The following is a 14,204-nucleotide window of genomic DNA, read 5'->3' on the forward strand; positions in this document are numbered from 1 at the left end:
ACCCTATATTGCCTATAATGCTCAACGGGCAGGTGAGCAGTAGACATGATGTTTTTTTTTTTTTTTCCTTTTCTCTATACAATCAATAAAAATTTGGAGAGACCAGAAGAAATATATTAATTGAACCCAGGTATTCAGAAGATTAATTAAAAGCTAACGTTGTTCTTGATGAATTATGAAACCAAAAGTTTTTTGAGTGGGGCGCAAGTGTATTGTTGCTAGCAAATTGGAGTTTCTAATTTAATATGTAAGGAGAGAGAAAACCGTATTTATGGGACGACAATGAGTGAGCACCACGCATATTGTTTTCCGAACACTACTTGAATTCGTACTACAAACTACAAAGTTCGTGAAAGTACCTTTGTGATTAGCGCGTTATGATGCCTTAAAAAACCTAAATGGAAATATGTTTCGAAATATATCGGGAAAAATATCGATATCAGGCATTCAGATCCCAGTCCATCTCCGGGTTTCTGTCTGACTCTTTATAATCTTTCTCGAAGAACGAGAGAGTGTCTTAATAGTCTGTAAGTTCCGTTTAATCTAAATTCCATTAACTCGTTTTTTGTACAACATGTTCCATCGTTTTGTTTGTAGTTTGTACAAGTCTAAAAATTATTAGTCAGATCGAGCTGTTGTTAAGAATCCCAATTACATGATTATTATTTGCTTCTTCCTAACCAATCACCACTCTTTAGATTCCACTAACTGGAACTTTCAACACCTCAAACCCAGGTTCCACACTAGATTACCTGACAAGTAAATTAAACCTGACTCAGTTCTCTCTCTCTTTATCCTTCGGTATTACCCAACCCCACATTTCAAAAATCATCGCGACCGAACCACAACTTCTCCTAGCCTCTCCCGAGAAAAGATTAAAACCCAAGCTTGATAATTACAATAGTATATTGGCATTTCAGGACCCGTAAACTCTTCTCCAAAGAAACAAATTTCTTGTCGAGAAGTTTGGAGTAGCATATTAATTTCCTTAGAACCATTGCCCCCAGTCCCCACAGTCGCCCGTCAGCTAGGTGATAACGTTTACAAGACTCGTGTTCTAGACAAGTGAGCTAAAATCATCATCCAGTGACAAGTATACAAAATCAATAACACCGTACCCTGTAGTTTCATTTGCAGCCAAATACGAGTCAAACCAACAGTGTCTGGACTCCTGGACATTGGCCATTGCCCCCACTCCAAGTGGTTAAACTTTGGGCCCAACCTAAAGTTTGTAAACCATACAATTGATTTAGGGCCCAGTCGAGTTAGATTCATGTTCACAGATTCAAATTACTCGTTAGGGTTTCACCGTTCGTCCCACTGATCCACTCATTTTGACCAATCTGTAAGTTCCAATTAATACTTTCTTTTATCTGAAATATGTTTTATCATTTTGTTTCTAGAAATCTAATTAGGAGAGTCAGAAGTGTGCCTAGTTCAGTAATCCAATTTCACCACCACCACAATTTGGTTCTTCATAACCTATCACCACTACTCATTAGGTTCTTATCCACTCAAAACTCCGTCATCTCAAACCCAAATTTGACAGTAGATTACCTAACAAACTCATGTGGCTTATCCCCAGAATCAGCTCTCAGAGCTTCCAAAAGAATTGTTCTCAACAAATGCACCACTCAACCTGACTCAGTTGTCTCCCTCTTCAAATCCTATGGTTTCACTGATGCCCACATCTCAAAACTCGTCTCTGCCCACCCTCTAGTTCTCCGAGCCTCTCCAGACAAAACCTTGAAACCAAAGCTTCAATATTTCAATAACATTGGCATTTCAGGACCCAATCTTGGTAAACTCCTCTCTAAGGACCCGATATTTTTGATGGCAAGCGTAGAGAAGCATATAGTCCCTTCCATCAATTTCCTTAGAAATTTTGGGGCAACAGACAGTGATGTTGCTGTCATTCTTAACCGTTTAAAGTGGCTCGGTAATGTTCAAGGCAGTATGGGAACAAACATAGCAATCCTGCTAGATCATGGCATGCCCAAATCCAACATCTTGAAGTTGATGATGAAGAACCCTCAAACTCTATCATATGGACCCAACAAGTTAAGTGAGATGGTATTACAACTTACGAAAATGGGTTTTACTCCTTCAAGTAAGGCGTACATTAACGGATTAAGTGTGCTATGGGGGATGAAGAAGCCTCTGTGGGACACGAAGTTGGAGGCTTATAGGAGTTTTGGTTTCTCAGAAGATGAGGTTCTTTCCATGTTCAAGAAGCATCCCTCCATTATGTCCATGTCAGTGAAGAAGATCAATTTAGTACTGGATTTCTTCATGAATACACTTAATTGGACTCCAGATGATTTTTCCAGGTACCCACGTGCTATCAGTTACAGCCTGGAAAAGAGAGTCATTCCTAGATGTTATGTTCTTCAAATTCTACTCTCAAAGGGTCTGATAAGTAAGACTCCTGTTGGCTATGCATTACAAGTAGCAGAAGATGTGTTCTTGAAAAAGTTTGTGATCAAGTTTCATCACGAGGAACCCACACTCTTGGAGGAGTACCACATTGAGTTGGGTACTCAAGGTTCCAAGACTTCTTCCAAAGAAGGTTCTAAGATTGAGGAATTGTAGATTGCTACTTCAAATATCAACACTTTTTCAGTTTGACAGTAATTGCTTGGTTCCATAAACACATGGTTCAATGATATGTTTCTATTAGAATGCTATTTCCTTGGATGGATGCTCCTTGCTAACTTGTCAGAGGTATTATTATCTCATTTTTGTAATATTCTATTTAATTATGTGCATCGCTCTAAGAAGCGAGTTTCTGAACTGTAAACAACTTGTAGAAGTCTACCATTCTGTGCTTTGTCTGTCAGCTTGTGTGTATATGTAGTAGTTTCTCATGATTTCGGCCATTTTCAGTTTTGTCTCTCAAATCCAAATAGCCAATGAACTGATTTTCACGATCATGGTGCTTCAATGAAGAAGATCAATTCAGAAATGGATTTCTTCGTAAATAGTTGAATACCCTGAACAGGGGCTGCAGTGATATTTCCAAGAACACAAGTGTATTAACACTGTGTGGAAAAGAGAATCATAGCAGATGCTATGTTCTTCAAACTCTTATGTCAAAGGGCTGGATAAGCAAGATTAGCGTGGGTAAAGCATTAATTGTAGTTGAAAGTGTTCTTGGAGAGGTTTGTGATCAAATATGAGAATGAGGTAACCGAACTCTTGAAGTTGTACCAAAGTAAACAAGTAAAGAATTTGTAGCTTGGTCGAAGGATGGACCTGGGATTGAAAAATACTAGAGTACGTACTCTACACTTAGTGAAAGATCAATACTTCTCTGTTCGACATACTTGGTTATCTAAGCTTGCGATTCCATTATATATTTATATCTCAAAGTGCAATTTTTGAACGTTCATGGTGGAGAGTACTTAGATCGACTTGTCATAGGTATTTTTCAACTCATTTTCAAGTATTTGGTTTGGTTTTTAAATATGGAGTAAATGGTATTGGAAGAAAATGTTAAGTTAATCTGCAGTACTAAATCTTTGATTCTGCTTTTTTCTGACAGCTTGTATGTTCTTTCTCTATGTTTCATCCATCAGTTATAACTCTTAAAGCTCAATCATCTTGAGCACATACTACATTTATTTGAAGCGTTATCATAAGTTCATAACAGAAATAGCTATTGTATTGTCGATAGATCTACAAACTCCCATTGTACATAACCGTGGAGTTATTCAAAGTCGACTTCTCAGAGCTGGTTATCAAAGCACTTTGATGCTTCTGTGTTACTTTATAACACAATTATGAAGCTTCACTATTTTACAAGAAGGCTCTGACGAACACAGATCGTTCGTGCAAACATTGCAATGACTTGAGATGCCTCCTGTTTATTTGAACTCCAATTTATGCTAAGGTTGAGTAAACTTGGCTAATTGGCCTATGATTAGAACACCTTTTAGTGCATTGGACTTTTCAGTCCTTTTCTTTGGCTTCAACTTCTCTAATTAAATCCTCTAAGATTGAGGCCCTGAAGTTGAACTCACATGCCAATACATGCCTGCCTACCTGCCGGAAAGAGATCTTCTCGTTTATCAACTGAAGGAGTAGAAATCTTTTAGGAAGAATGAACTTTCCTTTTATTTGTACATTTCCTGACGCATGTACATATGCAAAACTCCTTGAGGTATTCACAGTTGAATATGTTTTTACCTTGCTTTGTACTTCAACTTTATCCTAGTCTTCATTCCCAGAAGAATTGGTGAGTAGTGACAGCCATCTGAGAATTTACCTAATTATTGTTTTTTTTTGGAGTAATGTTGTTGATGATGAACTTTTCTCCTACAATAAAGGAGCTCAGTAACTCTTTTTCTCTAAAAGATTTAGTACCACTTGGCACTCCACATTAATCTCCTTCACTGTGGATTTGCAGAGCTATGTTCAAACTTGCCTATGCTGTTTCCTACTCAAGTGGAAGGATGCAAAAAGAACAAAGTTGTCGCTCAAGATTGTTTTGTTGGATAACACTGGTCTTATGCAGTGGAACTGTGGAAGGTGTGGATCAGTGAATGCAAAGTTTTAAAAGAAAAACTGTAATCTGGTTATGGTAGACACATTTGGCCTTTGCAAGCAAGAAGCTTTGATTTCTAAAAGAGATGCATCGAGTGTCTGAACTCTGAACTCTGAAGTCAGGAAAGTGGATATTCTTTTATTTGGATAGCAGCATAGACAAGCTGCTACTGATCTCGTTCAAGGATTTAAGAACAGTGATTTTGTTGTGATAGTCACCAAAATGTGTTTCAAGATAGTAAGGTTCTAAATATTGTAATTTGAAAGGAGCCTAGTGTTGTTGCAGTGACAAATAATAGAATTGAGGAGTTTGAACTTTGTTGAATCTCATAAGCGAAACTCGTATGATGTGATTACAGTTAGAACGAGTAAACAAATTCAAACACTCCAACTTTGGCTCCTTGTTTTGAGAGAATTATCATATCTAACGGCGACATTATCAATCAAAGTAATAACTGGGACGTGATTTCTCTTTGTTCTATTAAAACTGGGATTTAGTAATTGCATAGCAGATGCTTACTAGAGAAACATAGATGAAAGCTTCTGCTTGTCCCATCTTAGTGGTCCTTGTCTTGAGATCAGCCACTGAGTCTTGTACAGTAATCCAATCTTGCTAAATTCTTGGTTTCCCATTGACTTGTACCCATGGAACTTTAAACGGTAAATGACTGAATCAGACGTTGACTTTAAAATTAGGACATAGTAGCCCGTTGAAAGTGGGTAGAGAAATTTTATTCCAACTGCGGACGTGACCCCCACAAAAAGCAAACGTTTTGTTATATTTATACCCTTTTATTTTTTTTTCTTTTCTTTCTCGCCAATACTCTCTCCCACTTTTCTTTCTCTCTTTCTCATCACTACTCTCTCCCACCTCTCTAATCTTTCAATAAAAAAAAAACCTAAAAACAACAATTTAGTTTTAATCCTCTCACTCTAACACTTCTCTTTCGCAGATCTTCATTTTGATGAGGTCATGGAATTCATCAAAAAAATGTCGTTTGGATGAGATTGGTTACTATGAACTTGATTTGTAGATTATCTGTCATTTAATGTTTGTGTTTGGTGTGATGACAAGTACTTATGTGCTTGGTGAGTTATTCCTCCACCTATACACTATTATCCAATATAATGTCTTATTAATTCCTTGTTATGTTGTTTTTATATTTGTTTTAAGAATAAATTTCTACAATAGTAATGAAAATTTAAAAAGTTAAGAAAAAAGAGCTCTCAAATAGTTAGAATGAGACGAATTTAATAGCACCACATAATGTCGTATAAGTGAGATACAATGTCTTACTATGATCATATTTAGTTCAGTTAAACGTGTTATTTAACATCACTACATAATGTCGTACATGTGAGATACAATGTCTTACTATGATCATATTTAGTTCAGTTGGTGTATTTTCAGGTTATCCAAATACGAATTATTCGAGAATGAAAACCAACTTTTGGTGGAAAAGTTATGTAGAGATGGGAACATTTGATGAGTATTGGATTATTGGAAAAAGACCTGAAATAGTAGTGGCAATAGGGATGAAAACCATATTAAGCGTGTATTTTTAGGTTATCTAAATACAAATTTAATAGCACCACGCATATCATGTCGTACAAGTGAGCTACAATGTCTTACTATGATCATTGTAGATGTTCATTAGTTTACTAGACAACGACCAAATGATTTGTGTGATAGGGAATGACTGCACTCTTCTTGGGGTAAGAGTTGCCTACGTATCAAGTTTCTTCGGGTAAACTTGAATCAAACCTTACGTAATTCATCTCTTTCTACTTATAGATGTTTGAGCTGACCTTCCTTATTTGCTTCAGGCCATTATGATATGTAGATCTATATTGTGTGCTATCTTGATGATTCGTCATTACTCTGATGTTACAAAGTTAATGTCTACTTGATTGGTGCATTGACTGAGCTACAGGATTGCGCTAGTTGATTTGCTTCCATAAATGGATGTAACTGATGCTAGGGACGACCTGGGTGTTGGGTCGTTGGCAAAGGATGGATGGATTAATGAAGTGATGGAGAACGACCTGATGTATGGACACATATACGTAGTGTAGAACGGAGGGTACTTACACAACCCTTTTTATTTGATCCGTTCTTTGGACAACTGTGATGTAAAAAGAAAAGGTAAAATAAAGTTTTCTCAAAACACGTGTCGGACAGCTAGTAGGGCTTTTGGTTTTTGAAAAATGTGCGGGAACTGTTGGGCTGGATTCGTGGGCCTGAAATCACGGAAATTTGTGGGCGATGAATGATTGTGTTATATAGGAACACAAAATGTTTTGTATTCTCTCGAGGTTTGCACTGTCAAAGGGTTTTGTTGTGGGAAAGGTCATTTGTGTTTTCATTCTACCAGTTCAACGAAGAAAAAAGCAGAGAGAAAAAGAAACACTCAACAACTTTTCTTGTTCTTTCGTTTTCCAGGTGCGTTCTCTGAACAAAAAACTTGATCTTTGTTTATTTTTGTTTTCATAATGTCTATGAGCAGTGATAGTTTAAGTGGTGAAGTTGAGATAGATGAGTGGAGAGAGAGAACAGTAAGTGCTGAAGATGTTGAAGATAGGGTTTGTAGTGGTGATGAGGCTTCATCGTCTTCATCGTTGGAGACGATGGCTGATGATTCGAGGAGGCCTAGGTCGGAGGATTGTTATGCTTCTTTGAGGGAGGAGTTTGGATGGGTGGAGGTCGACCTGGCCATGTACGACCTGAGTAGGGAGAGGAACTTGTATAGTAGCGACTACGTTCCTTGGGGTGGAGGAGCAGTGGTTTGTTATGGGCAATTGAAGGCTGGGATGAGGTTGCCTTTTTCCCGTATTACTGTGGAGGTGTTGAATTTTTTGGGAAAAGCCCCTTGTCAGTTCGTAGGGAACAGTTGGAGGATTTTTCATGTGTTGGATTTGTTGAATGAGAGGGGCTATAATATCTGCTTATCAGATGTGTTGGAGCATTTCACTGTGTAGATGTCGGTTGCTCTGAACTTTAGTTTTCAGGTCGAGAAGGGGAAGTCTCCTGTTATTGTGGGAGTGAGTAATGAGAATTGGGGCGTAGGCCGCTGTTAGTTAATGGGTAGATATTGTCCTTCCGGTTGGGAGTTGAACACTTTCGTGTTGTGCAGTTGGATGGTTGGTTGGTCGTTTGTTCTAGGTGGTAATCTTGTGTGTATGTTATTTATACTTTGGGCGCTTAGACTTATTTGTTTTGTTTGTCGAGGTTAATATTCTTGATCGTCTTCGGAGGCGGTGCTATAGAAAGGTTTGCTTGTTTGAGCTTGGAGGAGAAACGAGCTTTGTTGGGGGAGGTTGCGCATTATTTTAAGAGACGTGGAGGAGAGAAAATCAACTGTAAAAAATTGGAGCAAAAGAAAAGGGCTCGCAAGGTTGTTGCTGATATCTTTGATTCTAGCTCGGATCCTACAATGGAGAGGGAGAGCCAAAGGAAGGCACCTGTTTCTGGAATGAGAATGGCTGGAGGGGCTACTGATAGCCGTTCTACTTCAATGAGGATGGCTGGAGGAGCTGCTGAAAGCCGTTCTGCATCCAAACGCTCTGAGGTGGGTGATGGTGAACGTTCTGTATCCAAACGCTCTGAGGTTGGTTGTGGAAGTGCTGCTGGTAGTGCTAGTGGAAATGCTGATGGAAGTGCTGGTGGAAGTGGTGATGCTCCCACTTCGTTCCGGAGGCCTAATCTGAAGAGGCGCTCTGAAGTGGTTGAGATGGAGGGGGTGAAGAGGTCCCGTACTGAGTCTGAAGAACGACCTGGTGCTTGTGAAGGTCATACTTCTTCAGGTCGGGTACCTTTGAAGAAGATGAACTTGAGTGATTTGGCTGTTGATGCTGGGGTGGCTGAGGCACGTGGTAAGAAGAAAGTTGGGGATGCTGAGCCAGCTGCCCAAAAATGTCAGGGGTCGGGGAGTGTGGCCCCAGGTGACAAGAGTGGAGATGACATTCTGAGTAGGCTTGTCATGTATGATGACCTTGCGAGTGGGCTGAGGAAGTTTATGAAGAATGGGGACTGTAGTTTTAAGTCCACGCTGGTGGTTGGAGGGTTGCTGGAGAGCATTGCTCTTGATAGAGATAGGCGTAAGTTGGATTATGGGAAAGACTTGGATGCGCACCTGAAAAAGATGGACCGGTCACTGTGCTTTGTGAGTGCTCTACTGATTTGAGCTTGTTTTCTTTATGCTCTGTAAGTATTGCTAATCTAACTTATTTTGTTGTTTGTTAGATTATGGCCATGTACAGGAAGTTGAGGGATATGGCAACCATCTCCGACCTATACAAAAAAGAGCTGGATGCCGCCAAGGAGGCCTATGACAAGCTAGTGGCTATGCAACAGGTGGAGAGGGCTGAGGGCTTAGGTGCATGATCAGGCTGGGAATGTGGCCTTGTTGTGACCTGCTCTTAATGCTTCAAAGCTAGAGACTCAGCACTGGGTTGGTGAGTTCAGAAAGGCACAGGTCGTTGCTGAAAAAGCTCAGGATGAGTACAATAACCTGGTTGATTTGGTGGAGAGTGGGGTTGAGTACGTTCTGATAGATGATTTTATAGAGCTGGATCGTAAGTACAACGCCCTGAAGAAATCTGTCGAAAGTGGGGCTGCAATGGTAACTGGTGAAAGTTCCGCTGCAGATGCTAGTAGACTATTTGATCTGCCCTCCAACCTAGGTGCTATTCCAGTTGCCTCTCCTGATGATGTTGTCGTAGATGCGTTGAAAGTGGTTGATGATCCGGCTAGCAGCTCTGCTGCTGTAGAGGGTTGCGAGTTGGATCCTTTGAATGTAGAGCAAGTTTCCCATGTTGTGTAGTATTGAGCTTCTCTGGTTTGTGTTTTTCTTTGTTTGCAGGTGCTTTCAACAATATTTAGACATTTGTGTTTTTGCTACTGATAAACTATATTTTTGATGATGGGGATACTGAGGTCGGTTTCCCGGGATAACCTAGGGGCCTCTAGTATCTATCCAAATTTGTATTTAAGTAGCAATATTTAAATTACTTACTTGCTGAGATTGTGCTTGATGTTTGCATGCAGATGATCGCTTTTGCTGTTTTTGATTTGTTGTATGACGACCTGTGTTCTGAATTGATGAACTGGGGGGTTTTGATAGGTCGTCTGGTTGTAACAGGTTGTAGAGCATTTGTGTATGACCTGATATATTTGTGTAGTTGACACCTGGGCTTTCTCATGCCCTTAGGTGTGTGAGCTAAGTCGTTCCTTCTTGGGGGAACTTCTTATTGATATAAGTAGCCTTTGAACGGCCATTATAGTTGAGTCTAACTTAAACCATGTCGAGGTCGTAAGCTGGCTTCGGGTCCTTTTGGAGGACCCCTGGATTATATTTGTCTGATAATTGGCCTTTGAAGTGGCAATTACAATTGAATCATACTCAACCCTGGCGTTGGTGTTGAGTTGATTTAGGGTCCTTTTGGGGGGACCTTGGGTTGAATTGATTGATAATTAACCACTACGTGGTTGTTGTAGTTGAGTCATTCTTGACTCCATCTTTGATGTACGACCTGACATTGTGATATCCGAGGTCAGGTTGCCGTAGTGCAAGATGCCTGGTACTCATGTAAAGCAAAAGATGACATATTTACTCTAAATGTTGATGAAAATTTATTCATATCGAATGATATATCTGAAAAAACTTATTGATAAAATCGCTTGAGGAGAGCTGTATTCCAAGGTCGGGGAAACATATCACCGAGCTGAGTTTTGATCCAGTATGCCCCATTTCCAACGACTTTGTCAACAATGTAGGGGTCTTCCCATGTTGGGTCGAGCTTGACAGGCGCAAGTATCTTTTTGAGAACTAGGTCGCCATCTTGAAAAGATCTTGGGATGACCTTCTTGTTGTAAGATCGTTGGATTGTTTGGTGGTACCGAGCTAAGGATATTGCAACTGTTTCCCTTCGTTCTTCTAGGAGATCGACCTCTTTTGCCAAGATGCTGTCATTTTCTCCTAATTCGACGATGTCAAAATGTGTGGTTGTGATTGTGAGCTCTGATGGTATGATTGCTTCTATTCTGAAGCAAAGTGTGAAATGAGATTCATTAGTACCAGCTCTTGCTGTTGTTCTGTATGCCCATAGAATGTTCTCGAGTTGTTCCGGCCATTGGCTTTTCTTGCTTTCCAATTTCTTTTGGCGATTCTCCTTGATTGCTTTGTTGGTAGCTTCTACTTGGCCATTGCTTTGTGCATATCTAGGTGTAGAAATGCTTTGACTTGCGAGCCAGCAAATTGAGTTCCGTTGTCCCTGACAAGGGTGTGGGGGAGACCAAATCTTGTGATGATATTGGTCCATATGAAGTTGATGACTTGGACTTCTTTGACTTGAACTAAAGGGATTGCTTCTACCCATTTGGTGAAGTAATCTGTGGCTGCTAGGACGTATTTGAGTCCTGTTTTCTTTTTGTGGGATGAATGGTCCCATGATGTCTATCCCCCACATGTGGAAAGGCCCAGCGGCTCTCGGCGTTGACCCATGTTGAAGTAATATGTGGATGCAAATGTTTGACATTGGTGGCATTTGAGAATGTACATTTTTGCTTCGATATGCATGCCTGGCCAGTAGTAACTTTGGGCTATTGCTTTATGTGTCAAGGATCTTGCTCCTGCATGGTTGCCACATTCGCCTTTATGAATTTCGTCGAAGATGAGTTGGCCTCCGCGTGGAGTGATTCATCTGAGGTGAGGGTCCACCTGTGGATTTACGGAACAAGCGTCTGCTAATCACGATGTATCTGGGAGCTCAAAATTGTTTGGCACAAGCATTCTTTGTCTCTGATGGGAGCTTGCCATGTAAGATGAACTTGACAAATAGGCCTATCAAAGATTAACTGATCTCTTCTTCGGATGAGGACTGGAAATCTGTGAGGCTGTTGACGCTTTCTTGTTGGTAGGTGGGCCTATCTAAAATGTCAATGTAGATTGTACTGGGGCAAACCTTTTGTGTCTTTGAGGCTAAGAAAGCTAGACTGTTTGCATGTCTGTTATTTTCCCTGGGAATATGCTCTAATGAGAATGTTTTGAAAGATCTGATGTGGTTACTGATGACCTGAGCGTACTTTGCAAGGTTTGCTTCATTCGTGACATATTCCTTGGTAATTTTCTTGACTATTAGATGTGAGTCGCTGTAAGCTTTAAGCTTTGGGACTTGTAGTTGTTGTGCCATGCGGAGGCCTGTGATCAATGCTTCGTACTCCGCTTCATTATTGGACGTTGCGAAATCAATCCTGATTGATTTTTGTAGCTGGGTGCCTTCTGGTGAAGTTAACACAGCCCACAGCCCACAATCCACTGCCGTTGTTGTTGCACCCTCCATCTACGTGGAGGTGCTATGTGTTTGGGGTCGCTGGTTGATGAAGTGAAGTGATGGGCTCGGGTTTCCAGTTGACGTCTTCACCGGGGAAATCCGCGAGGAAGTCAACAACGACTTATCCTTTGCGAGACGTTCTGGGAATGAACTCGATGTGGTGCTCTTCGAGCTCTTCAGCCCATTTGGCCATTCGAGCCGTTTTGTTGTTGGAACTCAAAACTGGCTTGATGGGTACATCGCTTATCACCTTAATGTTGTGGGCCTGAAAGTAAGGCCGAATTTCCGAGTTGAGTATAACAGAGACAACATTGTTTTCTCCATTGCGGAGTAATGTTTCTCTGCATCGGCCAATGTCTTGCTTGTGAAGTAGACATGCTTTTTGATTCCCTCATTTTCGTGAAAGAGGACCGAGCTGATTGCAAAGTTGGTAGTTGCAAGATAAAGTCCCAACGTTTCTCCTTCTTCTGGTTTGGACAGGACGGGTGGAGTTGATAAATAAGCTTTCAGGTCGTTGAAAGCTTTTTGGCATTCGTTTGTCCATGTGAATGTTCTGCCTTTTTTGAGTATTTGCAGGAATGGTCTGCACTTATCAGATGCCCATGAGATGAATCTGTTGAGGGCTGAAACCATTCCAGATAACTTGTAGATTTGTTGCTTTGTAGTTGGCTCTGGTATGTCAAGGAGAGCTCGTATCTGTTATGGGTTTGCTTCAATGCGTCTTTGTGAAACGAGGTAACCTAAGAACTTCCCTGAGGCTACTCCGAATACGCATTTGGCTGGGTTGAGCTTCATCTTGTTTTGGTGTAACCTTTCAAATGCTTCTTGTAGGTGAGAAATGTGATCGCCTGCCTTCTCGCTTTTAACCACCATGTCGTCTATGTAGATTTCCATGGTGTTGCCTAACAAGTCTTTGAATATTTTGGTGACCAGTCTTTGGTAGGTCGCACCGGCGTTCTTCAAGCCGAATAGTAGGACGTTGTAACAGAACGTTCCTTGCTTGGCTATGAAGGATGTATTTTCCTGATCTTCCTCTACAAGCGGTATCTGATTATATCCGTTGTATGCGTCCATAAACGATAAGAGCTCGTGACCGCATGTTTGATCTAGAAGTATGTCGATTTTGGTAGGGGGAAGTTATCCTTTGGGCAGTGCTTGTTGACGTTGGTGAAGTCTATGCAAAGTCGCACCTGACTATTCTTCTTTAGAACGACTACAATGTTGGCTAGCCAGGTCGGATACTCGACCTCTCTGATGAATCCCACATTTTTAAGCTTTTCTATCTCTTCATTGATATCCTTTTGAAATTTGAGTGCTAGTTTCCTAGGTCGTTGTTTGATAGGCTTGACAGTTGGATCTACATTTAACTTGTGGCAAACGACTCGAGGGTCGATTCCTGGCATATCGATATACGACCAAGCAAAAACATCTTTATTGAGAGATAGGAATTTGACAAGTTGCTCCTTGAGCTTGGGGTCTAAATTAGCCCCTACATAAACAAACTTTGGGTCATCATCTGTGCCCAGATTGACTTTTTCTCCTGGTTCTATTTGAGCTTGTTTTTCTTTGAGCTTGTCTGTTGCAGTTGCTGGAGGGCTGGATGGTTGAGGATCTTTCTTCTTTGGGACGTCTTTGTCTTTGACGACCTGAGGCTTGGGTAAGGTCGTTATGCTGATGTGATTGCATCAGTGAGCTTCTAGTTGGTTGCTTCTGAGCTCCATGATGCCTCGGGGTCCGGGAACCACAGGACTTGGTGCAATGTTGATGAAATTGCTTGGATTTTGTGAATCCATCTGAGTCCTAGGATGGCCATGTAGGATGACTTGACATCGATTACACTGAAGTGTGTTGAAGTTTTTACCATGTCCTCTCTTTCCCCAATAGAGACTGGTAGGATGACATCTCCAATGGCATCAATGCGGTCTCTATTAAACCCGTAGAGTGGTGCATTTGATTCTATCATCACCGAGTCTGGCAGGTGCATGTCCTTATAAGTTTGATAGAAAAGTATGTCGCACGAGCTGCCTGGATCGATGAGGACTCTTTTGACTGTCCACCCGTTGATTTTGACGTGTACTACCAGGGCATCATTGTGGGGGTAAACACACCTTGTCTAGATCCTCTTTAGTGAATGAAATTGTTGTTGTTGCTTGAGGGTTGGTGGGATTGATCACCTCAGCTTTGTGGGAGAGGTGATAGATTTCTTGAAATGCTCCAACTCTTCGGCGCTTTTCCCGACCTGAGGTTTCGCCGTTGGAGAGGTCTGTAATCATGTTGATTACCTTTTCCTCATCATGGTCGGAGGAGTGCTGTCTCCTGTTATGCCT

At 41.0% G+C, this 14,204-nt stretch overlaps 1 protein-coding gene across 1 annotated transcript; it reads left to right on the plus strand.

The window, feature by feature from the left end:
* Window positions 1-1,261: 1,261 nt before the first annotated feature.
* On the plus strand, window positions 1,262-4,863 carry LOC147512132 (uncharacterized). The gene is made up of 2 exons (XM_086595090.1): window positions 1,262-3,423; window positions 4,409-4,863. The coding sequence occupies exon 1, from the start codon at window positions 1,381-1,383 to the stop codon at window positions 2,590-2,592; it is 1,212 nt and encodes a 403-aa protein (XP_086451216.1). The 5' UTR covers window positions 1,262-1,380; the 3' UTR covers window positions 2,593-3,423; window positions 4,409-4,863.
* Window positions 4,864-14,204: the final 9,341 nt, after the last annotated feature.

Source organism: Coptis chinensis, chromosome 3 (assembly GCF_015680905.1).
Source record: "Coptis chinensis isolate HL-2020 chromosome 3, ASM1568090v1, whole genome shotgun sequence".
NCBI lineage: Eukaryota > Viridiplantae > Streptophyta > Magnoliopsida > Ranunculales > Ranunculaceae > Coptis > Coptis chinensis.

Bases quoted from the DNA above. Each gene is read 5' to 3' on its own strand.
- LOC147512132 (XM_086595090.1), top strand. From the start codon at position 1,381: ATGTTTTATCATTTTGTTTCTAGAAATCTAATTAGGAGAGTCAGAAGT.